General features: G+C 42.0%; 1 protein-coding gene across 2 annotated transcripts in view; it reads left to right on the top strand.

Annotated features, from left to right (window-relative positions):
- The window catches only part of LOC134927888 (cadherin-9-like), a 372,116-nt gene that overhangs the window by 180,770 nt on the left and 169,001 nt on the right, over positions 1-22,345 (top strand). For both annotated transcript variants that reach the window (XM_063922970.1, XM_063922969.1), the window contains exon 9: positions 9,722-9,909. In XM_063922970.1, coding sequence (XP_063779040.1) covers positions 9,722-9,909 — 188 coding nt within the window. The remainder of the gene's footprint in view (positions 1-9,721; positions 9,910-22,345) is intronic.

The following is a 22,345-nucleotide window of genomic DNA, read 5'->3' as shown; positions in this document are numbered from 1 at the left end:
ATACTATAGTATCCATCCATCTACATTGTATACCTGTGGTGCCTTTTAGTTGTGCGCATTAAAATATGGAGAACAAAAATGTGGAGGTTAAAAAAATAGGGAAAGATCAAGATCCACTTCCACCTCGTGCTGAAGCTGCTGCCACTAGTCATGGCCGAGACGATGAAATGCCATCAACGTCGTCTGCCAAGGCCGATGCCCATTGTCATAGTACAGAGCATGTAAAATCCAAATCACAAAAGATCAGTAAAATGACCCAAAAATCAAAATGAAAAGCGTCTGAGGAGAAGCGTAAACTTGCCAATATGCCATTTACGACACGGAGTGGCAAGGAACGGCTGAGGCCCTGGCCTATGTTCATGGCTAGTGGTTCAGCTTCACATGAGGATGGAAGCACTCATCCTCTCGCTAGAAAAAAGAAAAGACTTAAGCTGGCAAAAGCACAGCAAAGAACTGTGCGTTCTTCGAAATCACAAATCCCCAAGGAGAGTCCAATTGTGTCGGTTGCGATGCCTCACCTTCCCAACACTGGACGGGAAGATCTTGCGCCTTCCACCATTTGCACGCCCCCTGCAAGTGCTGGAAGTAGCACCCACAGTCCAGTTCCTGATAGTCAAATTGAAGATGTCAGTGTTGAAGTACACCAGTATGAGGATATGGGTGTTGCTGGCGCTGGGGAGGAAATTGACAAGGAGGATTCTGATGGTGAGGTGGTTTGTTTAAGTCAGGCACCCGGGGAGACACCTGTTGTCCGTGGGAGGAATATGGCCATTGACATGCCTGGTCAAAATACAAAAAAAATCAGCTCTTCGGTGTGGAATTATTTCAACAGAAATGCGGACAACAGGTGTCAAGCCGTGTGTTGCCTTTGTCAAGCTGTAATAAGTAGGGGTAAGGAAGTTAACCACCTCGGAACATCCTCCCTTATACGTCACCTGCAGCGCATTCATCATAAGTCAGTGACAAGTTCAAAAACTTTGGGCGACAGCGGAAGCAGTCCACTGACCAGTAAATCCCTTCCTCTTGTAACCAAGCTCCCGCAAACCACACCACCAACTCCCTCAGTGTCAATTTCCTCCTTACCCAGGAATGCCAATAGTCCTGCAGGCCATGTCACTGGCAAGTCTGACGAGTTCTCTCCTGCCTGGGATTCCTCCGATGCATCCTTGAGTGTAACGCCTACTGCTGCTGGCGCTGCTGTTGTTGCTGCTGGGAGTCGATCGTCATCCCATAGGGGAAGTCGGAAGACCACTTATACTACTTCCAGTAAGCAATTGACTGTCCAACAGTCCTTTGCGAGGAAGATGAAATATCACAGCAGTCATCCTGCTGCAAAGCGGATAACTGAGTCCTTGGCAGCCTGGGCGGTGAAAAACGTGGTTCCGGTATCCATCGTTACTTCAGAGCCAACTATAGACTTGATTGAGGTACTGTGTACCAAATACCGGGGGTACCAAATACCATCTAGGTTCCATTTCTCTAGGCAGGCGATACCGAAAATGTACACAGACCTCAGAAAAAGAGTCACCAGTGTCCTAAAAAATGCAGTTGTACCCAATGTCCACTTAACCACGGACATGTGGACAAGTGGAGCAGGGCAGACTCAGTACTACATGACTGTGACAGCCCACTGGGTAGATGTATTGCCTCCCGCTGCAAGAACAGCAGCGGCGGCACCAGTAGCAGCATCTCGCAAACGCCAACTCATTCCTAGGCAGGCTACGCTTTGTATCACCGCTTTCCGGAATACGCACACAGCTGAAAACCTCTTACGGAAACTGAGGAAGATCATCGCAGAATGGCTTACCCCAATTGGACTCTCCTGGGGATTTGAGGCATCGGACAACGCCAGCAATATTGTGCGTGCATTACATCTGGGCAAATTCCAGCACGTCCCATGTTTTGCACATACCTTGAATTTGGGGGTGCAGAATTATTTAAAAAATGACAGGGGCGTGCAAGAGATGCTGTCGGTGGCCAGAAGAATTGCGGGCCATTTTCGGCATACAGGCACCACGTACAGAAGACTGGAGCACCACCAAAAACACCTGAACCTGCCCTGCCATCATCTGAAGCAAGAGGTGGTAACGAGGTGGAATTCAACCCTCTATATGCTTCAGAGGATGGAGGAGCAGCAAAAGGCCATTCAAGCCTATACATCTGGCCACGATATAGGCAAAGGAGGTGGAATGCACCTGACTCAAGCGCAGTGGAGAATGATTTCAACGTTGTGCAAGGTTCTGCAACCTTTTGAACTTGCCACACGTGAAGTCAGTTCAGACACTGCCAGCCTGAGTCAGGTCATTCCCCTCATCAGGCTTTTCAGAAGAAGCTGGAGACATTGAAGGAGGAGCTAAAACAGAGCGATTCCGCTAGGCATGTGGGACTTGTGGATGGAGCCCTTCATTCGCTTAACCAGGATTCACGGGTGGTCAATCTGTTGAAATCAGAGCACTACATTTTGGCCACCGTGCTCGATCCTAGATTTAAAACCTACGTTGTATCTCTCTTTCCAGCAGACACAAGTCTGCAGAGGTTCAAAGACCTGCTGGTGAGAAAATTGTCAAGTCAAGCGGAATGTGACCCGTCAACATCTCCTCCTTCACATTCTCCCGCAACTGGGGGTGCGAGGAAAAGGCTACGAATTCCGAGCCCACCCGCTGGTGGTGATGCAGGGCAGTCTGGAGCGAGTGCTGACATCTGGTCCGGACTGAAGGACCTGCCAACGATTACTGACATGTCGTCTACTGTCACTGCATATGATTCTCTCACCATTGAAAGAATGGTGGAGGATTATATGAGTGACCGCATCCAAGTAGGCACGTCAGACAGTCCGTACGTATACTGGCAGGAAAAAGAGGCAATTTGGAGGCCCTTGCAGAAACTGGCTTTATTCTACCTAAGTTGCCCTCCCTCCAGTGTGTACTCCGAAAGAGTGTTTAGTGCCGCCGCTCACCTTGTCAGCAAGCGGCGTACGAGGTTACTTCCAGAAAATGTGGAGAAGATGATGTTCATTAAAATGAATTATAATCAATTCCTCCGTGGAGACATTCACCAGCAGCAATTGCCTCCAGAAAGTACACGGGGACCTGAGATGGAGGATTCCAGTGGGGACGAATTAATAATCTGTGAGGAGGGGGATGTACACAGTGAAAGGGGTGATGAATCGGACGATGATGATGAGGTGGACATCTTGCCTCTGTAGAGCCAGTTTGTGCAAGGAGAGATTGATTGCTTCTTTTTTGGTGGGGGCCCAAACCAACCAGTCATTTCAGTCACAGTCGTGTGGCAGACCCTGTCGCTGAAATGATGGGTTCGTTAAAGTGTGCATGTCCTGTTTATACAACATAAGGGTGGGTGGGAGGGCCCAAGGACAATTCCATCTTGCACCTCTTTTTTCTTTCATTTTTCTTTGCGTCATGTGCTGTTTGGGGAGTATTTTTTTGAAGGGCCATCCTGCATGACACTGCAGTGCCACTCCTAGATGGGCCAGGTGTTTGTGTCGGCCACTTGGGTTGCTTATCTTAGTCACACAGCTACCTCATTGCACCTCTTTTTTTCTTTGCGTCATGTGCTGTTTGGGGAGTATTTTTTTCAAGTGCCATCCTGTCTGACACTGCAGTGCCACTCCTAGATGGGCCAGGTGTTTGTGTCGGCCACTTGGGTCGCTTAGCTTAGTCACACAGCTACCTCGGTGCAAATTTTAGGACTAAAAATTATATTGTGAGGTGTGAGGTGTTCAGAATAGACTGAAAATGAGTGGAAATTATGGTTATTGAGGTTAATAATACTTTGGGATCAAAATGACCCCCAAATTCTATGATTTAAGCTGTTTTTTAGGGTTTTTTGAAAAAAACACCCGAATCCAAAACACACCCGAATCCGACAAAAATTTTTCGGTGATGTTTTGCCAAAACGCGTCCGAATCCAAAACACGGCCGCGGAACCGAACCCAAAACCAAAACACAAAACCCGAAAAATGTCCGGTGCACATCACTAGCATTAACACACATCCATTACTCCTGTGGGAAGCTAGAGAGACTAGCTTTACAAGCTGTCTCACCAACTAATCCTGTGTGTATTGACTGTATATTGCTGCACATCCAAACTATAGAGATACCTGTGTGCTACAGTCATCTAGCTCCCACATCCATCTTTTATCCCGAGTATGGTGTGGCTATCATTATCCCTCCTTTGGTCTCAGCCAGCCTCTGATTGTGGCCCTACTAGTACTATCATCTGTCTGCTATATGGCATTAAGGTTACCCTCTTCTACAGTATACTGACTGCTTGCTTGTCCTAGCAGCTCCAATACTGTGCAACTATTCAACATTCACCAAGGATTATAGTCACAAGCTTCTTTATAAAGTGGAGACTGCAGACCTCCAAGTTTTCTTCACAAACCATCCAGCTGTATTAACACCTCCGAAACTGACACAAAATTTAGAATGAAAAAAACTAACACAAATCCTGACACCTTTTTTGTGAAATACAGTATATCTTATTAATTGTGAAACTACAGAGTAACAAAGACAAGTTAACTGAATAATAGTAAAGTTATTTCATTACAAAAATGTGTGTCAAGGTGGGCTTTTAGAAGACAGAAGAAGAATCATGTGAAACTAATTGCATAAAAATGTTTATAAAAATGGTTCTGAAACTGTGTGGTGTTGCACCCTGGGGTGCCTCAGGATAGTTGCAGGGGTTCCTTGGGTTGGTGATAGAGAACCAATTCAAATTATTTATGGGCAATGTAATAGGCAAAATTGGTGCTGATGTCTGTCAGTCATAAAATATGTGTGACAAACAGAAGCCAATCCTGTTCCTCACCACATAATTAAACCTAAGTAGGACATATAAACACAATTTACTTTATTTATTTATTTATTTATTTATTTATTTTAAATTTCCCAATAAGATTCTTTAGGATGCCATGATTCAAAAAAGTTTGGGAACCACTGGTGTAGCTGTAAAAGTAATTAATTTTCCTGTATTTGAACCAATTATTCCCAAAACATAAAATAACATTGTCATGGTATTGCCCGGGAGAAACCATTTAAATATTATAATGTTCAAAACTGTATGTACTGTAATAACTGTATTCTAAGTGTGACCTTTTGTATGTGCCCATATGTTCAGGTAAGTATCTGACAAAATGTCAGCTGAGCAGTCAGCGTGTCCTCTGAAACCAGCTCACAATTTATGACCCACTGCATGGGTTGGTGTTTGAAGACACCACTGTCATGATATGTTTTTCAATCCTCAGATACCCAAAATTGTGTATTCGAGGCATCTGCCAGGAAACCCACTGGAACCGAGCCATAACCTGATCTGGCCTATACTTAAAAAAGCCCTATTTAGAGATTGATGTATTAAATATTTCTTGACACAGTGATAACCTATCTAAGCTTCCTATGCAGGTAGTAATGTGGAGCTTCTATCAAGTTCTTTGAAGTTTTATGCTTTTGCTACCTCAAAGGAATGGAGGAGAGGGGAGGCTGCAAATGGGCCATCCCAGATCAAAAGTCATAAAATGCAGTGTCCATTATTTAAAGGAGTGTTTTTCCTACTGGGATGCACCCAAACGTTTTCTCACGTAAACTTCTTTCATGGTATTGCACAATTTTGTGATTCTCTTTTTGTTTCCTAAGGTAATTATTTGTGTATATTATATATTATATATTTTTTCCAAATCAATCCTACTACTGCTGGGATTAAAGGCACTCTCCAGATTCATGTGTTAGTATATCTTCATTTCTTTAGTGAATGCTTAATAGCCAAAATTGCAATCCTTTCGATTCTCCAATGGAATATTTTTCAAGGCAGAATGTAGATAGATTACTTCCATTCAGTATTGTATCTATTTTCATTCTGCCTGAGCAAAAATTATGGAGAGAGGTGCCTTTCTAGAAACAATGATTGATGACAATTTCAAAATATTTCCTATGGGGTCCACAAAGTTCTAATTATATCCATTGTAAGCTACTATTAGCCAAGTCAACTGGTATGTGCCAAATTGTGGTTGTGGATAATTCAGGCATTACTGGTGAGCAAACCATCACTATGGAAATATAATACTAAATACATTAAAATTTGGTATGTGTTTACTGGGCATGCTGGTATTACTTTCTACTACTAGTCCCCTTCACACTATTATGATCCAAGCTACAGTATATGTAGATACATTGAGTGATATATGAGATAGGTGTATGATGCACTGGATCAAGGGGTTGCACTGTGCTTTGCTCAAACAAAAGAAAAGTTTCAGCTGCTTAACTTTATGTTTACTAATTTCAATCTAGCTATAGTATGTCTTCTTTGGATGAGTTTGTATGGCCCAGCTTTTTTCATACAACTACTGTAACTAGCATAGGTTGTGTTGCATTTTATGCACAAATACACTTTTGAGAAATATTCTTTTTATAATGGTTTTCTATTTTCTCTTCTTTTAATCTTTACCAATTGGTTTTAGTTGATTAAATCTCATTGCTTAAAGAGTTACGATATTAAAGAGTAAGCTGGTTTTAGTATAAATAGAACAATTGCTGTATGTTTTAATTACTGTATGACGGTGTAAACAGAAGCAACTAATTAATGAAGCTGTGATTGCTAGAAAGCTTACCCAATGTAACTTTTTCATGGTTAAGTTGATCCATGTATTACATATTCTCATGTCACTACTGGGGTTGTTTGATTCATAGCTGAGTATATTAGAAGGCTTTGGTAGTCTGGCAGAACCATAATTGTTTTGTAGAGAGTTTATAAAATAGTATAGGAAATGTGCTTGTGACATTCTATTCTATTTTTTACTTATTTTTTTAATTAGATTTATGTTAGCATGTTTTTCTTTTTTTACCTTTTTTAATTAGGGAGAAAATGTTGTTGTTTTTTTGTTTGTTTTTTCATTTACCTGCATCCAAATGCAAACTGAGATGTGATTTGCAATTTTTTCATTAGGAGGAATGAGGGAAGAAAATGTGAGGCAATGAAAAGCCAAGTTTAGTAAAAGCATGTTAAGTAACATGCAATAGTTGCAGCATATTCATAGAGGGAAAAAGCCACAGATATACAAGTCAGGATTGTTCCACCAACACCTGGTGCAAGATTTGTAATGATAATGATCAAACGCATGAACCTTGTCATTGTTAAAACAAAAAACTGGTAAATGGCTCTAGTCTGTAATAAAATGATCTAGTTTCATTGTAATTGGAAAAATTGCAGCATAGTTTCCCCTTGCCTTAATATCACAAATGCCCAAGCCTGTTAAGCATTGGGCTGAATTCCCTAGGGAATAAGGTTTGTGGAAAAAAAAATAACCCCACCCCCTAGAATATACAGCCTTATGCTAAAAAAAAACACTAGGATTAAAAAAAAATAGCTTAAATGGAGAGGACTTAGATTTGTCTTCTAAGGTACTATTGATCACAGCAAACTTTTGCACCAAAACCTTGGGTATTCCATAGATTACAGAAGTTCAAGTAGCAGCATACACATGATTCCAGTGCATCTTAGCATTTGTAGTTCTACAAACATTGAACCTGTAGTGTACAAAAAAGACATATTGAAAAAGAAAAACAAACGTAATACAGTATTCGTAATGAACATTATATACAGTATGGTCTATTATATATTCTGCAGGGAGGAGAGTTGAATAAATAGAATTTCTGAATAAAACATTTCTATCTCATATAAATAAAATAAGTGGTTAGGAATGAGTTAAGCATCTAATAATAATAATAATAATTATTATTATTATAATTATTATTATTATTCCAGCAGGAGACAGAACTGAGCTTTATAAACACACATTCTCCCGCTGCATATTAAGATGTCTGTATCTTCTTGCTGGCAGCTGCTCTATGGTATTTCTGGTCAAACATGTTCAATGAGCACTTAGATCCATTAGGCATTCACAAAATCAATGCTCTGTCTATCATACTGCATGTTTTAACTGTAGTTATAGTAGAACTACAGTATTTACTACTGCTATTGTGGTCCTGATTTAAACATTGACCAGAGGCAAGGAGGTTTCAGGGCAACTGGACTCCCCTCCCCACACCGAATTTGCCTTCAAATAGCTAACAAGGAGTTTAAATGTTGTTAGCCATTGTAGTCTATGGGCTACATTTATTTTTTTGATAGAGGGATCTTTGCACGTAAATGGAATGTCTGGTGACTCTGCAGTGACCTGTCTGGGATTCAAACCTGGGACAAAATGGAATACATTAATGATTACTTCTTATGCATTGATGGGATAGGTTTCTAGTAGTGCCCCTGTTCCTGGAAATGATTATTGACAATTCTGCCAAAAGTAAATTTTTTATTGCCCTGAAATGCAGTGATAAGAAATGATAATTATTTGCACCAATTGAAGATTTCTGAAAAATATGCCCTAAATTATTTTACTAATATAGTCTAACAAAAGCCCACTTTTTGCAATTTCCTCATGAAATTGTTGCTACTAGCACAGCCTTTGAGTGTTAATGCCAAATCACTTTTGGAAGGGAGGCAATTTTGTTTTCATTTGCTTTCAATTTTCTTATTTAAAAGTAAAATGATTTAAGCTACTTTTAAGATATGTAAAGCATGCAATTGTGTAATTTATACTGCATGGCCATGGACACATTTTTTTATTAGTAAAATGTGTACAGTGTTACATGATTCCATTGGTATCAGCTCAATATGTGAAACCATAAACCCATGTTTCACCATGTTTCCAGTTATTATGTGTTTACAGCTATGGATATTTTAGCCAGCCAGGTCAAATGCATCACACAGGTACTTTTTAAGTAAAATCCACTTTTTAAAAATATTTTCTGTTTATGTATTTTTTGGTCTCATGTGGTTATTCATGTATGTTAGCAAACCAAAAAAGCATACTAATGGGCAAAACAATATTGCACTGCAGGTGGGGTAGATGTAACATGTGCAGAGAGATTTAGTCTTGGGTGTGTTATATTGTTTCTGTGAATGGTAAACACTGGCTGCTTTATTTTTACACCGCAATTTTAGATTTCAGTTTGAACACACCTCACCCATGTCTAAATATTTCTGCACATGTTACATCTGCCCCACCTGCAGTGCATCATGGTTTTGCACATTAGTGTGCTTTTTTGGGTTGCTAACAAGCCTGAATAAGGCCTTCCATTCAGTGTATTTGTTTTACTTTTCATTCTGACATCATTAGTGTGATGGTGCCAATAAAAGTCTGCAGAGAGCAGAGTGGAAATTTCAAAATGTCCGATTCAAGGTTATAGTAACATTATTGGAGTCTTATACAGAATATCCTCTAGTCATACTGATTCTGCAAAAGAGCATGATAATACATTAATACCCTCATATAAAAATTGCATCAGTTGATATATTTTCCATTAGTTTATTTTTCTTTTCTTTGTTTGGCCATACATGCTTTGCGGGGGGGAAAAAACACATCATTGGACATAAATTTTAGCTGACTAAACAAAGTTATTTAACACTACAAGGGTAGTTTACAGTATATTATTTTGTTTGTTAATGATACTGTAAATCATTTTTGGGTCTAATCATAATTAGGAATTCTGATTTAAAATGTATTAAGTACTGAAATGATTAGATTATATTTGTTATTCAAATAAAAAATATATATAAATGGTAGTTGGGGTCCTCTATAAATAAATTATGAATGCTTGTAACTCAACCCTCAACTATTCTCCTAAAAAATGTTTTCTCTGTTGTATTATAGGTATCTACCAGTTTGTCTGTTTAGAGTCTGCATACTTAGGAACAGCAATTGGCAGAATAAAAGCCAATGATGCAGACATGGGGAAGAATGCTGAGATTATATACAGTATTATTGATGGAAATGCCAAAGACTTATTTGAGATAATCACAGAACAGAATACACAGGATGGAATCATAATGGTTAAAAAGGTAACTGCACAATACATTTTATTTTCACAGTATTTAAAAGTTGTTAACTACTTAAAATAACCCACACAGTGTAAATCTATTGTCTACTATTACACCTAAAATCTACCCTCAGGGGCCCACTCTCTATGCAGAATGTACAAAGGATTATTGTTGGAATGAATGTAATAATTCTGGAACCAACATAAAGTGAGTACTGTGGCAATTTGCATTGCATAATTTGTGTGATATCATACTGTGCACCTCCAGAAAATTGGGCATATCTATATATATATATATATATATATATATAAATCTTGGATAGAGTGCACTCACCAGTCGAATCATATAGTCAATCAGGGTTTAATGTGGCATAGGCATAATCATCACACCGACGTTTCGGTCCTTACTTGACCTTTGTCAAGGTTCAAATGATACAAACACAGTTCACCCATATATAGCCATAATGATAATCACAATGTAACATAGAAAACCCGGAACTTCCCACACATAACATCACACAATAATACCATACAAATATATAATACATAAAAGACCCTTTCATGTTACCCTGTATTTACGCCGCCTCATCCATCCCGTCTATTTGACAATGTTTCATCCAACATGTCTCATCCCGCTGCCGCCAGCAGCCGCTGGTGACCCGCACGCTGGCGGAAGCGGAAATGTTCAAACACAATCTGTGGAACGCAACCATGTGTTTCCGACACGTGGCTCGTTCCTCCAATCATCTAGAGGACATGTGATCCACAGCATCAATACCAAGAGGCAAGGGCGTATCTCACAGCCTTCCGTGTCCTAGCAACCATTAAAGCAGCATATACATAACAATGCCCATATAGGCAAACAAGTAGCCATAAGCATTATACAGCCACATTAATTCATATATAATATAATACTAGTAATAGTTGATGTAAGGGTCAGGCTGAAATGAGTAAAAATGGTTAGGAAATTCATAATTTATCATGCATATAGCCATAAATATAATCATCTTAGTATTTTACACATGAACAACATATGGATAGTGCATCAGGATTGGTCTCACCGACCGGAACACACCGCAGCAAAAAACTATATATAAACAAAGAAAAAAAAGAAAAAAACATTAATAGGGGGCTACCACGAAAGATGCGTATATATATATATATATATATATATATATATCATAAAAAAATACTTAAATGCACCGAGTCAATCAAGCCCTTTGGGTAAACAGTCTCCAGCCTATGGATCCAATAAGCTTCCCGGCGTAATAGAATCTTCGCTCGATCGCCGCCTCTGGGTAATGGTGGTACTCTGTCAATCACCATATAGCGTAGAGCTGTCAATTGGTGCTTATGTTGCACAAAATGTTGTACAACCGGTTTATCAGACCCTCCTGTTTTCAATGCCAGTCTGATGTTAGAGCGATGGTTGGAGATTCGTTCGTGAAAGGACCTTATGATCTTGCCCACACAGACTAGTTGTTAGGCACGGCGGTCCGTGACGCCACTCCGACTGTTGCTGAGCGACGGTCACGGCCGCCGCACCTTCTTCCGTACCCGCCCGGCGCCTAGCAACGCCAGGACGCCATGCGTGCTGTGCCGCCGGGTCCATGGCAACGCTAGGACGCCGGGCGTCCACAGCCGCCGGGTCCATGGCAACGGGGACGCCAATGGCGGCCCGCGTTCCCCGTTGCCAGATACTAATTCTATTTAATGAGTTGCTCGTGCAGCAGGGCAGCTGCATGGCAACCATCAATTAGGGTCTGGGGGCTGGTCTGGCTGGCTCTCCGGTCACTGGACAGCAGGGCCTTTTTATTGGAGCCAGCACACTGCAGCCTCCCCACTGCAGCCTCCCCGGTGACAGAGTTTGTTCCTAGTCTGCTGAATCTGGTCGATCCTGCTCCCTGTGTTCCTGAGTCCTGGAGTTCTGAAGCCGGTCCTGGGAATCCTTCCAGTCCAAGTGAACCTGTTGCAGTCATCTGGGGGTTCTCGCTTATTGGGGTTCTCTCCCGGTTTCGTGAGTAGCGGCTTCTGCCGCGTGTTGCGGCCTAGGCCGCTTAGTCCTTGCGTTTGTTTTGTACTGGTGTTTTTGCGGAGGTTTCCGCTTTTCACTGTACTCCCCGGTACACGACGGTGCCATGTGGGGTGTGGACAGTGGTATCTTTTGTTGTCCTTTTCCCTTGGCGGCGTGCCGCACATATATTTAGTTTTAGGGTAGTTAGTAGCCCCTAGCCATCTGTTTGCTTTAGTTAGAGTCCCCTTGTTATTTTCCTGTCTCGGTTCATGCCTTGTCTCACTCTAAGAACTGGGGGCATCGGAGTTGGGCAGACCTAATCCGCCCTTCAAACGCGGCTGCCGTGGGCCTAAGAAACCATAGTGACGCAGGCGTGAACTGACCACATGGGTGAAACAATGGAGGTAGGTTGCTAGGGGCTATTTCCATACCACACCTTATTTCAGCGTCACGTTCTGGTGCTCTGGACTCACTACACAACATCTCTCTTGTTCTGAGCACCAGGAATGTAACATTATCACCGGCCCAAAAAAGAATAAAGAGTTATTTGTATTTGGTGGGCCTTGAGATTCAGCCTCATGAATCCGGCAGTATTAGGACCGAATCCCAGCCAGCTTTTGGCCAACCAGATTCAGGAACTAACTCAGATGGTTCAGGATCTTACTCTTCGGGTGAGATCGCAGGAAGATCTTTTGCGAGCCTCCCCGAGTATGATTCCAGAACCAAAGATGCATCTTCCTGACCGTTTTTCGTGTAACCGAAAGGATTTTTTTAATTTTAAGGAAGCTTGTAAACTTTATTTTTGGTTAAGGCCCCGATCCTCTGGTACTGAGTCTCAACGGGTCGGGATTGTGATGTCTTTGCTTCAAGGCGACCCGCAAACCTGGGCTTTTGGGTTAAAAGCCGATGATGCAGCCTTGCTATCGGTAGATGCCTTTTTTAAGTCCTTAGGCCTTTTGTATGATGACCCTGATAGAGAAGCGTCGGCTGAGAGTCACCTGCGTGCACTTAAGCAAGGGAAAAATCCAGCAGAGGCGTATTGTACCGAGTTTCGCCGTTGGTCGAACGACTGTGGCTGGAATGACCCGGCCCTGCGCAGTCAGTTTCGCCTCGGTTTGTCTGACGTTATTAAAGACAGTCTCCTTCAGTACCCCGCTCCAGAGACTTTAGACAAACTCATGGAGCTTGCTATTAAAATTGATCGTCGTCTCCGGGAGCGGAGGGCTGAAAGAGGAGCTAGTTTAAGCCTAGTCCATGTGTGTATACTTTCCCTGAGGACGTCGAGGAGCCCATGCAAATGGATCTCTCCCGGCTGTCCCCAGAGGAAAGAACCAGGAGGCTAAATTCTGGTCTCTGCTTGTATTGTGGTGGCAAGGGACATGTCGCGCGTAATTGCCCGAATAAGCAGGGAAACGCTCTGGCCAAGTGAATTGTGAGGGGGTTCACTTGGGTCTGCAATTGATCTCCTCTAATGATTCCTTATTAGTTCCTGTAAAAATTTCCTTTGGTAGTCTCAGTTCGTTGGTGTCGGCCTTCGTCGACAGTGGAGCTGCGGGAAATTTCATGGATCTTGGTTGGACTCAGGCTTTGGGAGTTCCGCAGATACCTTTGGATAAACATATCACCATGCACGGCTTGGATGGTGGTCCGCTTTCTAATGGGGTAATCACTCACCGCACTCCTCCAGTACAACTGACAGTGAGGGCCCTACATTCGGAGAAAATCGAGTTTTACCTTACCCATTTTCCGGCAGTCCCCGTAGTTTTGGGTCACCCCTGGCTTGCCTTTCATAATCCCACCATAGATTGGCGGTCTGGGGAGATTTCCCGATGGGGTTCCTTTTGTGTTAAGGAATGTATTTCCCGTCCAGTCCGGGTTGCGGCTGTCACCCCAGAACTTATTCCTTTGGAATATCAGGACTTTGCCAATGTTTTCTCCAAGGGTAATGCGGATATTCTGCCCCCTCATCGGTCCTATGACTGTGCCATTGACTTAGGTCCCAGTGCCTCTTTGCCTAAAGGGAGACTATATGCCCTGTCTGAGCTGGAAACTACGGCAATGGATGAGTATGTACAAGAGAGCCTGAAGAAGGGCTTCATTAGGCCCTCGAAATCTCCATTGAGTGCAAGGTTCATTTTTGTTGAGAAAAAAGATGGGTCGCTCAGACCATGTATTGATTATCGGGCTCTGAATAAGATTTCTGTTAAAAACACCTACCCCTTGCCACTGATTTCGGTACTATTTGATCAGCTCCGTACTGCCGTTATCCAAAATCGATCTTAGAGGGGCTTACAATCTCATCCGAATAAAATCTGGGGATGAGTGGAAGACGGCTTTCAGCACACAGTCGGGACATTATGAATACCTGGTGATGCCGTTTGGGCTGTCTAATGCTCCTGCTGTATTTCAAGATCTCATTAACGACGTCCTTCGCGACTTTCTAGGAAAGTTTGCAGTCGTTTATTTAGATGACATTTTGATTTACTCTGAGTCCTTTGAACAACATATTACCCATGTGCGACTGCTCCTTCAGAGGTTACGGGAAAATTTGTACGCCAAACTGGAGAAATTTGATTTCCACATCACAGATTTCCTTCCTGGGGTATATTATTTCTCTAAAGGGGTTTTTCATGGAACCAAAAAAACTCCAGGCAATCCTAAATTGGGCAAAACCCACGAACTTAAAAGCAATCCAGCGCTTTTTAGGGTTTGCAAATTATTATAGGCGTTTTATTCATACCTTCTCAGATTTGGTTGCTACTAATGTGGCATTGACTAAAAAAGGAGCGGACCCTTCCAATTGGTCGCCTAAAGCCAAGTCTGCCTTCCTGGCCTTGAAACAGGCCTTTGTCTCAGCTCCAGTACTCAGACACCCTAACCCGGATCTCCCCTTTATTGTCGAGGTAGATGCTTCAGAGGTCGGAGTGGGGGCTATCCTTTCTCAGGAAGACCCGGGGTCTCGGGAATTACACCTATGTGCCTTCATGTCCATAAAATTCTCGTCCGCAGAATCCAACTATGATTTTGGTAATCGAGAATTGTTGGCAGTTAAATGGGCTTTCGTGGAGTGGAGGCACTGGCTGGAAGGAGCAAGGCATACCACTACTGTGTTCACTGACCACAAGAACCTGCAGTATATTGAGTCAGCTAAACGGCTTAATGCTCGACAGGCACGTTGGGTGCTGTTTTTTACTCGTTTCAGGTTTATCATCACCTTCAGGCCCGGTTCCAAGAATACGAAAGCCGATGCCCTGTCACGTTGTTTTCTTCCGGTTCACAATAACCACCCGGCTACTACCCCCATAGTCCCATCATCTGTAATCCGGGCTGGCCTCACACAGGATGTATTTACACAGCTAGTCCAGCTTCAGCAGCAGGCTCCCAATGTCACTTCTGCAGATCGTCTCTTCGTCCCTGAATTTCTGAGAGGCACTGTTCTAGCTGAGTTTCATGATAATAAGGTTTCTGGTCATCCGGGTATCACTAAAACCTTGGAGTTAATCTCTCGCTCAGTGTGGTGGCCTAATCTTTCTAAAGATCTGAGGGAATTTGTCCGTTCCTGTCAGGTTTGTGCTCAGTACAAGGTATCTCGATCGTTGCCGGTCGGGCAACTCATGCCTCTAGCCATTCCTCTCAGGCCATGGTCACATATATCCATGGATTTTGTGGTGGACTTTCCTCTTTCAGCTGGGTTCCGGGACATTTGGGTGGTAGTAGACCGTTTAAGCAAGATGGCCCACTTCATTGCTCTTCCCCGATTACCCTCCGCTCAAGGGTTGGCAGTTTTGTTTCTCCGCCATATCTTCAGGCTCCATGGTTTACCCATGGATATTGTCTCTGATCGGGGACCGCAATTCATTGCCTGTTTCTGGAAACGGTTTTGTGCCTCATTAAATATGAAACTCTCTTTAACATCTGGGTACCATCCACAATCTAACGGACAAACTGAACATGTTAATCAGTCATTAAAACAGTATTTACGGTTACATTCGGCCAAACTTCAGAATGATTGGTCTGAATTTCTTCCTTTGTCCGAATTTGCCTATAATAACTCTTGTCATTCTTCCACCAAGGAGTCTCCATTCTTTTTGGTCGTGGGCTTTCATCCTAGAGCCAATTCTTTTTACCCTAATTTTCCAGTCTCTTCATTGACCTTAACTTCCCATCTCAGAATGATTTGGAAAAAGGTGCACCTTGCCCTTAAGAAGGCTGCCTTCCGAGAAAAGATTTTTTTCAGATAGGTTCCGACGCCCATGCACTTTTAAGGTGGGAGATAAAGTGTAGTTGTCAACCCGCAACATCAATCTCCGACAACCCTCGGCTAGATTGGGCACCCAAATTTATTGGACCGTTCCTTATCGTAAAGAAAGGTCAATCCAGTTGCTTTTCGGCTACGCTTGCCTAAATCACTCAAAATTGGCAATATTTTTCATTGTTCCCTTCTGAAGCAATATATTTCTTCCAGGAGATTCCCTCGGAAAACTTCTCAGGGTAGACCTCTGGTGGATGTTCAGGGGCAACAAGAGTTTTTGGTGGAGAAGGTTTTAGATTCCAAAGCTTTTCGAGGTCGGCTGTATTTTTTGGTTCACTGGAAAGACTATGGCCTGGAGGAAAGGTCTTGGGTCCTGGATAAGGATCTACATGCACCTAAACTTAAGAAATTATTCTTTCAGGAATTTCCTCAGAAACCCGGCTTTAGGGGTTCTTTAACCCCTCCTCAAGGGGGGGGTACTGTTAGGCGCGGCGGTCCGTGACGCCGCTCCGACTGTTGCCGAGCGACGGTCACGGCCGCCGTACCTTCTTCCATACCCGCCCAGCGCCTAGCTACGCCAGGACGCCGTGCATGCTGTGCCGCCGGGTCCCTGGCAACGCTAGGACGCCGGGCGTCCACAGCCACCGGGTCCATGGCAACGGGGACGCCACTGGTAACCCGCGTTCCCCGTTGCCAGATACTAATTCTATTTAATGAGTTGCTCGTGCAACAGGGCAGCTGCACGGCAACCATCAATTAGGGTCTTGGGGCTGGTCTGGCTTGCTCTCCAGTCATTGGACAGCAGGGCCTTTTTATGGGAGCCAGCACACTGCAGCCTCCCCGGTGATAGCTTCCTGTATGCTGTTCCTGCCTTGCAGAGTTTGTTCCTAGTCTGCTGAATCTGGTCGATCCTGCTCCCTGGAGTTCTGAAGCCAGTCCTGGGAATCCTTCCAGTCCAAGTGTACCTGTTGCAGTCATCTGGGGGTTCTCGCTTATTGGGGTTCTCTCCCGGTTTCGTGAGTAGCGGCTTCTGCTATAAAGTCATTAGTATCCTTGATATTGCTTTTATTTGTTTCACACATGGCTGGAGATAGGTGTCGAGATAACGTGCAAGCTATATCAAGGATACTAATGACTTTATAAATGAGCTAAAGTCTGTTACGGTTGACACTAAAGATTTTTTGTTGGTTACGATGGATGTATCTTCATTGTTTACGGTCATACCTCATCAGGCAGGTATGGCCGCAGTTAAAAGAGCACTGTTGAGTAATCACCACCACCATCCACCCATTGAGTTTCTGCTTGAACTACTTGAGATGACACTAATGTGTAATTATTTCAAATTTGGTGACCTATACTACCTCCAGACATCTGGGACTGCGATGGGGAGTAACATAGCCCTGGCGTATGCTAACCTGTATATGGATGAGTATGAACAACAATATATATTCCCGATGTTTGGGGGTAGTATCGGCTACTATAGACATTTCATAATTGACGTATTTTTATTATGGTCTGGTGATAGGACTGCTTTAGAGAGTATGGTGATGCACCTCAATCAATTAGACACATCGATTCGCTTTACGATGGAATGTGATTTCAAAAGCATTAATTTTCTGGACGTGATTGTATTCACCACTGACGGGGGGTATGGATTTAAGTTGTATAGGAAGGCCACTGATCGGAACACACTGCTACATTACAGCAGGTACCATCCGAAACCATTAAAGGAAAGTTTACCTATTTCCCAGTTTACTAGGGTTATGAGGAACAACTCGGACACTCAGATTCTGAAAGAGCAATTGGTGGAAATGCAACATCGGTTCCTCGATAGTGGATATCATCCCGATGTAGTTGAACATTGTTTACGTAAAGCTGAAGGTCGCTTTAAATGTGGCAAAACAATCTCAAGTGAAGTTGAGAAACCGTTTGTGTTCCTTACGAACTATGATACTGGTAGCTTTGCTACAAGGGCTGCTATTAAGAAAAATTGGGGGATTGTGTCAACAGACAATACCCTTAAAGATGTGCTTCCCAAACAACCGCTGATAGCCTATAGGCGGGGACCAAATCTACGAAATATGCTGATGCGTCCGGACCAGTCAGTGGGGAAGGAGGTGGAAGGGTGGCTACCTTTAAAGAAACTAGGTTGCTATAAGTGCCCAAACTGCACGACATGCAGGGGTATGCTCACTGGCAATTCCTTCCCACACCCACATGATGGAAGACGGATATCAATACAACATCGTTTGACATGCACATCTGACTATGTAATTTATATACTAATGTGCCCTTGCTCACTAGTCTATGTGGGCAAACCATAAGGTCCTTTCGCGAACGAATCTCCAACCATCGCTCTAACATCAGACTGGCATTGAAAACAGGAGGGTCTGATAAACCGGTTGCATGACATTTTGTGCAACATAAGCACCAATTGACAGCTCTACGCTATATGGTGATTGACAGAGTACCACCATTACCCAGAGGTGGCGATCGAGCGAAGATTCTATTACACCTGGAAGCTTATTGGATCCATAGGCTGGAGACTGTTTACCCAAAGGGCTTGAATGACTCGGTGCATTTAAGTATTTTTTTATGATATATATATACGCATCTTTCGTGGTAGCCCCCTATTAGTGTTTTTTTCTTTTTTTCTTTTCTTCTTTTTTTATATATAGTTTTTTGCTGTGGTGTGTTCCGGTCGGTGAGACCAATCCTGATGCACTATCCATATGTTGTTCATGTGTTAAATACTAAGATAATTATATAGAAGGCTATATGCATGATATATTATGAATTTCCTAACCATTTTTACTCATTTCAGCCTCACCCATACATCAACTATTACTAGTATTATATTATATATGAATTAATGTGGCTGTATAATGCTTATGGCTACTTGTTTGCCTATATGGGCATTGTTATGTATATGCTGCTTTAATGGTTGCTAGGACACGGAAGGCTGTGAGATACGCCCTTGCCTCTTGGTATTGATGCTGTGGATCACATGTCCTCTAGATGATTGGAGGAACGAGCCACGTGTCTGAAACACGTGGTTGCGTTCCACAGATTGTGTTTGAACATTTCCACTTCCGCCAGCGTGCGGGTCACCAGCGGCTGCTGGCGGCAGCGGGATTAGACATGTTGGATGAAACATTGTCAAATAGACGGGATGGATGAGGCGGCGTAAATACAGGGTAACATGAAAGGGTCTTTTATGTATTATATATTTGTATGGTATTATTGTGTGATGTTATGTGTGGGAAGTTCCGGGTTTTCTATGTTACATTGTGATTATCATTATGGCTATATATGGGTGAACTGTGTTTGTATCATTTGAACCTTGACAAAGGTCCAGTAAGGACCAAACGTCGGTGTGATGATTATGCCTATGCCACATTAAACCCTGATTGACTATATGATTCGACTCGTGAGTGCACTCTATCCAAGATTTCTATATACTCATGGAGGAAAGACTATGCCTTTTGCTCAGTGAATTTTGAGTGACACCCCAGCAAGTTTGTTTGATATGGAGAGTGCAGACAACCTTTGTTACATATATATATATATATATATATATATATATATAGCAAAAAGAGGAGAAGAACAAGCGCCTATGGTGCAGTAAGTTTTATATGTGTTGGATGACACTGTAGTGAAATATATAAATGCGTACCAGATGATTTCTTTAAACCACGTCAAATAAATAGATGTCAGTCAGGATATTTCTTGCTAGCAACACCATCTAAAAATCAGAGAAGATGGGATCGCCACATGGCGTAGTATTTCAGGGTAAATAATAATCTCCCCCAAAAAAACCTTATTAGGCATACCAGATTTAGATGTATAATCAGCATAAACATCTAGTGATCGTTTCTCCAGAAATCTCCCATCCAATCCAGTACACAAAGTAGTTGTAAAATCAGTCGGAAGACTAGGAAATTTGTTCAAATTAATGGCTATAAAACATCAATCAAGTAAAAATATAGATCAGTTAAAAGAGTAATAAATAAAGCTTAGCTTAGTAGCAGTGTAAGGTTCTGCTCAGGTCTCAACGCGTTTCGCCAATCAAGGCTTCCTCAGGAGATAAGAGTGCAGTCCAAAGCAATGTCTTTTTAAAGCTCACTGAGCCAGTTTGACCCTCTACTTCCGGTTCACGGAACTCCCGGAACCGGAAGTGACGTAAATTCCGTCAAAAACGAAAGTAAAACATATTACTAATGTAATATGACTATTGTCTCATAATAGTGAATTTAAAAGGTTGGTGGGAACATAAACAATGATTTACAAATGATGGTCAATAAAAATCCAAGGTGTAAAGTTCGTGCATATTTTTACTAGACCCGGAAGTGACGTCACTTCCTGTCTACGTAAATTTTCAATCCGATGTGAGAGAGTATTAGTAACACATTGGTGGCATTGTGGATGCCCTAGAACTGATAAATCCAAGCTACATAGACGGCTTGCATTAGGCGCCGTCCGCGCATGAGATTCCGTGCGGTTCACCATACCGGAACTGGAAGTGACGTCACTTCCCGTTCTCGGAATAGATGTTTTATAACACGAATCGGACTACATTGGTGGCATCGTGGGTGCACTAGGGGAATATGTGATATATGCCTCATAGACGGCCTGTATTAAGGCGTCGTCTATTTGTATAAGTTGACGCGAGGTAACGCTTAGTGACCGGAAGTTACGATATCCATGTTGTGAGCGTCACTTCCGGTTTACAATTCGGCAGCCGGGAATACTAATGGTGCTAATTAGTAAGAATTCTCATAAGCACTGATCATCACATACATGTGCTACAGAACAGAGTAATAATACAAAAACGATATAAAAACAATATATTTAAAAAATATATTTGTGACCGTATTTGAATTGTGATGCGTCCACCGGAAGTGACGCAATACACCGGGAATTAGCATACATAATCACCCAATTTTCTTTGATAGCTGTCGCACAGTTTATGAACGTATTTATATGTAAGCGAATTATATATATAAACAAATGAGAGGGCAAGGCAATTAATAGACATGATCATAGGTGCCTTGCTCAGTATCACTATTTGCCGTGCTTAATTTACAACAAAGAGCCATATATATATATACATACATACATACAGGACGTGACTCTGTCACTTATGTCTGGTGGATGTATACAGGAATTCTAACATTGCTTGGGCAAAGTAAAGGCATATTTGTGCAATTATGAACATATTTAGTGAAGAGTGGGAAAAAGATGTATAAGAAAGCCATATTATTTGTGGGTGTTCAGGGGAAAATGCAAATACCCAATCTTGATGATGGGCTACATCACTAACTAACCATTTATTTTTCTACTCCAATGGTAATTGGTTATTTCTTCATTGGTAGCATATTTACATACAGTAGTGTGATTTTATGTGTCTAAGCAATTTTATTTTATTTTTTGACCAAGGAGCAAGAGTTTTGTGTTTGCTTCTTTTGTTTCCAACTGTTCATCAGTTCTTAATTTTCCTGAGTTAACAAATTAAATGGAGATTATAACTTAGGCAATTTATACAGTACCTTTGCCTGGAGCAATAATATGTGAACAAAGGAATGATCCAAATTGATATTGAACAACTGATTTACTAAGTACATTTGATGTAGAATAGATACTTGTGACTTCCCCAATGAAGTGGGAAGTCCAGGAACTTGATGATTTTTTTGCATCATTGTGACTCCACCCCTGCAGAAGAACTGTGCAATGCTGTCAATTATGTCATTTTACAGCAAGGGCATGGTCATAATAACATGCTTTTCCATGATTTAACAAATTAAGTCTGTAATAAATATGTTCTGAGTTAAATATGGGTCAGCTCATCTGCTAACATCCATTTACCTTTTATAGAAGCAGCTTCTAAATTAGATAAGGTCAAAACTAAAAAGAGACCTAGAGAAAATATTGTGGCCGAGATGTAATGGGAGACAATTTTAACATTCGGGAAAAAGATGCACAAACTCAGATATTTAAATGTGTCTTTTGCCTGGAACTCGGCGAGTGTAATAACATGCATCTTTTACAGTCCCAATGCAAATGGATATGACTTCTGACTGCTTTTTTAGACCAACCAGAAAGTGTCTGTTATTTTAACAGTTGCATAGTGATAGAACATCACCCATTGGCACCCTAAAGTCCCATTATTAAAGCAACATACTAAATAAAACC

The sequence above is a fragment of the Pseudophryne corroboree genome, chromosome 5 (assembly GCF_028390025.1).
Source record: "Pseudophryne corroboree isolate aPseCor3 chromosome 5, aPseCor3.hap2, whole genome shotgun sequence".
Taxonomy (NCBI): domain Eukaryota; kingdom Metazoa; phylum Chordata; class Amphibia; order Anura; family Myobatrachidae; genus Pseudophryne; species Pseudophryne corroboree.
This window is presented reverse-complemented; position numbering and strand designations above follow the sequence as displayed.